This window comes from Pinus tabuliformis, chromosome 7, assembly GCF_031772625.1.
Source record: "Pinus tabuliformis cultivar Carrire ecotype Pingquan chromosome 7, CPIR1, whole genome shotgun sequence".
NCBI classification, from domain to species: domain Eukaryota; kingdom Viridiplantae; phylum Streptophyta; class Pinopsida; order Pinales; family Pinaceae; genus Pinus; species Pinus tabuliformis.
In genome coordinates, this window is record NC_142293.1 from 523,228,556 (window position 1) to 523,236,711 (window position 8,156).

Genomic DNA, 8,156 nt, shown 5'->3' on the forward strand with positions numbered 1-8,156 from the left:
GCAGATGGCTGATCCGTCAATGGGTCTGGGGAGCCGTCCAGGGGGATGGTCTTAGCAGACTTAACCTTGACTACCGGAGTCTCGAAACAACCCAATGGTGATTGAAGAGGGACAGAAGGGTTTGGGGCCATCGAAGGATGAGGACCTGCAGACGTCGAGGCGAAGGAGGATGAAATGGGCAGATTCGGGTCGAAAGAGGGCGATGGAGGCGAGATTGCGGACAGAATATGAAGGGTCCCAGGGGACAGAGGGGGAATGTCCAAAGCAGGGGATCCGAGGGAGATAGATCCGGCGAAGGGAGGAGCTCTACAGTGCTCCAGCAAAGCGACCACCGGAGATGTATTTGGTGGAAAAGGGTCTGACGGAAGACTAGGGCTAGCTTTCGAAGATGAGAAAACATGGCGCCCAAAAATGACACAATCACGTTGCGGGTCCTCGGTATAATCCACCTCCTCCGTTTCCATTGAATCCCCCAATATACCAACTGAAGAAGACATTTCTGAAAATGATGGATGGGCGAGGAACGGGAAAGGTGGATGCTAACTGTTGGCTACGGGTATGCTGCAGTAATGGTAATAGGGGTGTAGTAAAAACCTAGGGTTAACCCAAACCCTTACAGAAACTTATAGCACTCATCCTCGCTGAGGTTCATGTGATCATAAGAGCTATTAGATTTGTCAGCTCCTTCCATTCTCATTTAGTAAAATGAAGGAAATTGTTTTTCATAAAATATATCTAAAATTTTTAATAAATTTATTTATGAATATTAGAAAATATTTATTTATTTTGAAAATGTTCCTAATAAATTATATAATATTTAATATTAAAATTAATAAAAATCAAATTTAGTCTTTCAAGAAAAATATTTAAAATTTGAAATATTAAATATACATATAATAATTTAAATTAACAAATTGTATTTTTTTTTATCATAAATGATATTATTATTTTATTATTAATTTTAATAATTTTTTTTGTTATAATTATTAATATTAAATAAATAAGTAATATGATTTTTTTTAATACAAAATAAAGTCACTTTAAATATTTCTCACCTACTTAATCATTCTTTCATATGCTTGATAGACATGTAAAATATTGTAAACACTGTAATAGCAACCAAAAGAACAAAAAAAAATATTTATTATTATTTAAACCTAAATTATAATTATAAAAAAGCATAATTTCAATAATTTTATATTTAAAATGGGATATAATTCAATGTTAATTATTTTAATGTGTAAATAAGATAATTTATGATGTTAATTTATTTGCATGATGAAAGAGTCAATACTAAAATAGATTAAACTGAATACTACCAAAATAGATGAAGTTGCATATGGAGATGAAGTTGCATATGGAAAAGTACATCAAATAGATTAGAAGTTGCATATGGAAAAGTACATCAAATAGATTAAACTGAATACTACCAAAATAGATGAAGTTGCATATGGAAAAGTACATCTGTGAATGACATCAAAAACAATTTTTATATAACTAACTATGTTCAGTTAATTCCAAGGGTTTTAGTGTTTACGTTATCATTTCCATCATGTTTGGAGTGCAAAGAATACTTTATTTCTAAATTGAGAACACTCACTTGAAATACATCTTCAAAAAACAATTTTTATATAATTAATTAAATTTAATTAATTCCATTATTAGTTTAACTAGTTTAATTAGATAGTTTTCCATCAATTTTTATATAATTAATTAAATCTAATTAATTCCATTATTAGTTTAACTAGTTTAATTAGATAGTTTTCCATCATGTTTGGAGTGCAAAGAATACTTTATTTCTAAATTGAGAACACTCACTTGAAATACATCTTTTAAAAAACAATTTTATATAGTTAATTAAATCTAATTAATTCCATTATTAGTTTAACTAGTTTAATTAGATTGTTTTTAAGCTTTGAAAATCATGGAAATTTAGGCAATATTTAGATAAAATTTGGTAGGTTTTTTTGTAAATCTTTCCAAATTTTGAGTGCACCACAGGTTTTTGATGGTGGTGAATCCATTTCCACTATCAAAAACATGATTTAAAGACTACTACCTCGAGGTGTCTTGATTTTTTTTACCCTGCCACTTTGATGGTGAGGTCAATTTGGTGAGGTCAAATTTTCAGCTCCAGTAAAAGCTTAATTCCAAAGGTTTTAATGTTTGGGTTATCATTTCCATCCTATTGGGAGTGCAAAGTGTACTTTATTTCTAAATTAAGAACCATTGAAAAAAGTGTTTCATGATTAGCTTTTTTTTAAGGAATTAAGTGATGAAAAAAAAATATTAAAATTAATAATTTAAAAATAAAAATTGAAATTATAATATAAAAATAGATTTAGCATCTTCAAAAATTTACAAAGCATTTAAAATTTTGAAAAAATCCATAGAGTATCTAAAATTCAAAAACTTGAAAACTATTACTTAGATTTCCATAAATTTCCACTGAATCATGGCGATGGCGGGTTTAGACAGCTTTAAGAAAAAAGGAAAAAATAACTGCTTGTTTTGAGATTTTGATTTTGCCGCCACATACCAAGCTTGCAAATTTGAAATTACCGCCACATACCGTGCTTGCTTGTTAGGTTGTTTATTTATTTCTACGAATCCTTTCCTCTATTAGGGTTTGCAATACAATCATTGCATAGTTGGAGGAAAAGTACAGGTTAGGATTTCAGCCTGGTAAGAGCTCGTAACCATCGGATTCTTAGCATGGAGAATTCTAGGAAGAGGAACAGAGATGTGATAAGCGAGGGCGGCGATGATGAAGCATTCGGGCATGGATTACAGCGCCATAATGAGGGCAAAGTGGCCGCACAGAAAAGAAATGCGGGACTTCCGTCCCGGTATCAGGGCTTCATAGTTGAAGCCAGGAGATACAAGATTAGCCGAACTAACCCTTGGAAAGGTATGACCAGTGAAGAGGCCATAAAATTTAAGGACCCAGGTGCTACTGTAGAGGTTGCAGAAAGGATTCATGGTAACGAACCCGATAATAAGCAGCAGGTTTCAGAGAATTTGATGGTGTCTAAGTGTTCGGAGAACGTCCGTCTTGAACAGTTTACTGTAGGTGATGTTGTTTGGGCAAGGACCGACAGGAGAGACGGCAGGATTGCTTGGCCTGCTAAAGTTATCGACCCAGAAAAAGATGCCCCAGAATCTGTGCAGAGCGTTTGGGTTCCTGGCAGACTTTGTGTTAAGTTTTTTAGGAGGAAAAGGAGCTCGGATTGTGAATATGCATGGGTCAAAGATGAAATGATGTTACCTTTTTTGGAAGGAGAGAAAGAATTAGCAGCTGAGGGTGAGAAACTTTTGGAAAAGGGTCATAAGGCCGCTCTGGATGAGCTTTTGGAGGCAGTGGACGAAGCCATCGAAGCACAATTTTCTTCCCAATGCAGCTTTCTGCTAGATCATGAGAGACATAAAGAAGGAGAAACGGCATGCAACAGCTGTGGCCAGAAATTTCCAGCTTCAAAATTAATACAGTCCGTCAAGGTTAAACAGCTGGCTAATTCATCTAGGAACAACATGTTGATCTGTCCACGATGCTGTAAGTTGTACAAGTTCAATCAGTATTGTGGCATTTGCAAGGAGGTGTGTAAGGGTTCCACATTGAAAAGAAGTTGGGTTCAATGTGGAGTGTGCAAGATCTGGGTTCATGGGGATTGTGATGCCATAAACACTGACCAACCAGAATACCTTGTTGAATATTCATGTCCTCAATGCAGGCTGAAGCAACCGGCCTTGGTAACCACTATGAAGTGTAAAATAAACGAGCCTTTCACTGTTCCAGAGCGCATAACAGTTGTTTGTAATGGCAAGGAAGCCGAGTATATGACTAACAGCCACTTAATCCTCTGCAAATGCAGTGAATGTGAAAAAGGTAAGTCAATGAACCTGGCGCAATGGGATAAGCATGTAGGCTCTAAGATGAAGAAATGGAAACAAAGTGTTAAAGTCAAGGGTTCTGCTCTTTTTCTTATTGATTGGCTCAACAGTGCCTCTGAAGCTGGGGCTCGTGGCCTTGGATTCTTTATCAGTGAAGGGAAAACACCTATCAAAACCAGAGAGAGAGAATTGATAGGATGGCTTCTGGAACCATATAACCCAATTTATGAAACCTGGACAGCAGAAAGGTGTGCAATATGCTTTGGATTCGAGGATTGGCCACATGACAAAGTTATCATCTGCAATGGATGCAATATTGGAGTTCATCAAAGTTGTTATGGTGCAACTGAATCAGTGGACAATTGGGTTTGCAGAGTTTGCCAGAGAGCAGAGATAGGGATTAGGCCACAATACTGCTGTCTTTGTCCTGTAATGGGTGGAGCCCTCAAACCTACCACAACACGTGAATTTTGGGTCCATGTTACTTGTGCTTGGTTGACCGATGAAGTAAATTTCGTGAACGAGGAAACTAAGGAGCCTGTACAAAACATATTGAAAATTAATCCAGCCTCTTTTAGGAAGTCATGTGTAATTTGTGAGAATACCCATGGATCCTGCATCAAATGTCTGGAATGTGATACATTTTACCACCCTGTTTGTGCACTACGAAAAGGGTATCACATGGAGTTATTATTTTGGAAAGTTGGAGGCAAAAAATTATATAGATGCATTTCATATTGCGCCTCTCATAAAGTTCCAAATCCAAATGTGGGTCTGATATTTACTGATCAGGACTGTATATTTACACCAAATCAAAATGAAACAGCTGCAGTGACACATTTAAAGGATTCAATCGATGAGAGTTCAATTTCAGAGGGTGGTAATAACTTTAAGGAATTTGAACTCTCGGAAATGGAGGAACAATCTGCATCCAAGTGTTGTGTTTATAATACTTTGAAAATGAAATCAGGCATAAGTGCAATTCTTCAGAAACCCGTGGGATACTCCCACCATAAGAGAGAAGTCATAGACAGATTGAATAAAAGAGAAGAGACAGGTCCACGACAACATTCTTCAAACAGAGAACGTCTTTTACAGAGCCAGAAAAATGAAAAGAAACGATTTTGCTTTGGGAAATCTGGACTACATGGATTTGGTCTATTTTCTTTGGAGCACATTCGAGGAGGGGATATGCTGCTAGAATATCGGGGTGAAATAATAAGACATAGTGTTGCCAATGTGAGAGAAAAGATATACCAATCAAAGGGTAAGCATTCGACCTACTTCTTCGCAATCAACAAAGAAACAGTGATTGATGCCACAATGAGCGGGAATTTAGCGCGTCTTATCAATCATTCCTGCGCACCCAATTGCTTTTCAAGGATATTGGCAGTAGATGGTGTGGAAACTCGAATTGCACTCTTTGCAAAGAGAGACATTGAAGCTCGCGAAGAAATAACATATGATTATAGATTATCTAAGGATGGAATCAAGGAACGATGCATTTGTGGAGCTGCTACATGTCGTAAAGTTATGAACGATTTTTCATGAATTCTTTTTACAGGTATTCCTTTTTTCCTTTGGGAATATATTTGTTTTTCATATTATGTGAATTTTGAGAGAATTATATTATTAATATGTTGCTTGAGTAGTGGAGATGATTGTATGACTAAAATGTGGATTGAGCTCTAGCAATTTAGAAATATTTTACTGTCAAAGTCATCAAAATTTTACTCACCCTAAACTACACCAATAATAGTTTACTTATTATAAACCTTCTGTTTTTCATAAAATTAGAAGAATTATCTAAAATTTTCTATCAGAGCAATTAATTTATGATCCAGTGACAGTAAGCTGGTATATACCCACTCTAACCACTTCATGTATGGATTGCAGGACTTTTTAAGGCACTGCATATTCATTTAAAGGTAAAGATGACGATGGAAAGAGGTGCCTCTCGGAGGTGAGCAGCCCTGTCTACCAAATGTTTTGATGCAGAACCTATGCCTATTTGGCATTTTACCAGATATTTTGACGTAAAGCCCATGTTTATTTGTTCCTTTACCAAATGTTTTGATGTAAAGCCTTTGGCTTCTTACCAAATGTTTTGATGGAGAGCCTAAGCCTATTTGGAATTTTACGTAGAAATTATTTGTATTTGGTATTTTATAGAATTTATGCATAGAATTTATTCTAGAATTTATCTTTTTTTTTTTTTTGATGATTAGAGCCTATGCCTATTTGGAATTATACCAAATATTTTGACTGAAAACCTATGTTTATTTGTTCTTTTACCAAATGTTTTGATGCAGAGTTTTTGGCTTTTTACCTAATGCTTTGATGGAGAGCCTAAGCCTATTTGGAATTTTATGTAGAAATTATGTGTATTTGGTATTTTACCAAATGTTTTGAGATAGAATTGTTGGGAATAATGCTTAATTAGTTATCTAAATTTCTATTTAGTGTTCTCTACAAAATTAAAGCAGCACATTGTTAGGGTGGTCACTGCTGGAAAGTGCTGAAAATTAGCTATGATGTCAGTAGATTTGTTTCAGAGTAGATTTTAGTAATAGTTTTACTATATAAGAATGTAGTTAATATCTGAATTAATATATGAGATTTGCAACATTTCTTAGCTCACACATAACTGTGTTTTTTAATTGTTTTATCCTTTTTTTTTTATGTATTTTTCTTCATAGCACTGTTGGCTTCTCAATTGGCTTGAAATAATTCATTTCATATTCTACAAGTGGTATGGGAGAAGGTAAAATTATTTTGGGTTAAAGTTGTATTGTTGGAATTTCTCCAAAGTTAATCATGTTGAATTCTAACTAGATGCTAGTTCCAGAATTTGATGGCAACGATTATGATTATTGGTGCATTAAGATGCTAACCTTTTTGATTGGAAAAGATTTGTGGGAGATTGTTGAATGAGGATATGAGGAGCCAGCTGATTGGAATGCTCTTACAGCTAATGAAAGAACAGCAAGAAAGGAAGCAAGGAAGAAAAATGCTCAAGCTTTGTTTCACATTCAGATAGCTCTTGATAAGAGCTTACTTCCAAGAATATCAGGAGCAAAAACTGCCAAAGATGCCTGGGAGACTTTAGAAGAAGCTTACCAAGGTACTGATCAAGTTAAGGTGGTCAAGCTTCAGACATTGAAGCGAGAGTTCGAGAATTCGAAGATGCAAGAAGCTGAAAGTATGAGTGACTATTGTGTGAGAGTCAAAGATGTGGTTAATAAAATGGCTACACTTGGAGAAGCTGTAAGTAATGAAGTTCTAATTAAAAAAGTATTGAGATCTTTAACACATAGATGGAATCATGTTGCAATAATCATGGAAGAAAGTAAGGATTTGACAAAACTACAGTTTGATGAATTGGTTGGATCTTTGATGTCTCATGAAGAAAGATTGAAGGAAAGTTTTGAAGCTGTAGAGAAAGCTTTTTCCTCTAAATTACAAATTACAAAGAATGAAGATGCAAGTAGCAGCACTACCAAAAGCCATCAAGGTCAAGGTAAATGGCCAAGCCAAAATTATTCAAGAGGTAGAGGAAGAGGTGGCTCAAGTGGAAGAGGTAGTTTCAGAGGAAGAGGTAGAGGTAGATTTGATAAGAGAAATGTTCAATGTTACCATTGTAACAGGTATGGTCACTTTGAAAGAGAATGCAGATTGAAAGAAGGTAAAAATGCTAATTATGCTCAAGAAAGTGGTGAGTATCCTCTAGATCACTTATTTTTATCTTATGCCAAAGGTGAAAATACTAATAAAGATGTTTGGTACGTATATTCTGGATGCTCTAACCATATGACAGGGAATGAGAAGTTGCTTTCAGCAAAGGATGGAAGTTTCAAATCCAAGATCCAGCTTGGTGATAATAAGTCACTGGAGGTTGCTGCCAAAGGAGCTATGGAGGTCCAAACAAAAGAAGGTATAAAGAGTATTCATGACATTTATTATACTCCACAATTGAAGCATAATTTGTTGAGCGTTGGGCAGCTCTGTGGGAAAAATTATAAAGTAGTCTTTGAAAATAAGACATGTACTATCTATGATAAGAATAAGGGAAATAGGGTGATCACTGTTGTGCCTATGACAAGAAATAGGATGTTTCCCTTGAGGTTTGATGAACATAACATCAATGTTGCTAATATGGCTTATGGGGATTCAAGTTGGTTATGGCATCTCAGGTATGGGCATTTAAATTTTCAAAGTTTGAAGTTTCTAACCTCACATGCATTAGTTTCTGGTTTGCCCAAGGT

General features: G+C 35.4%; 1 protein-coding gene across 1 annotated transcript; it reads left to right on the top strand.

The window, feature by feature from the left end:
- Nucleotides 1-2,715: 2,715 nt before the first annotated feature.
- Nucleotides 2,716-5,442, top strand: LOC149248366 (histone-lysine N-methyltransferase ATX5-like). Its single transcript, XM_089449349.1, has one exon. The coding sequence runs from the start codon at nt 2,716-2,718 to the stop codon at nt 5,440-5,442; it is 2,727 nt and encodes a 908-aa protein (XP_089305475.1).
- Nucleotides 5,443-8,156: the final 2,714 nt, after the last annotated feature.

What these genes read in the sequence shown, in the direction of transcription:
- LOC149248366 (XM_089449349.1), top strand. Translation starts at nt 2,716, where the DNA reads ATGGAGAATTCTAGGAAGAGGAACAGAGATGTGATAAGCGAGGGCGGC.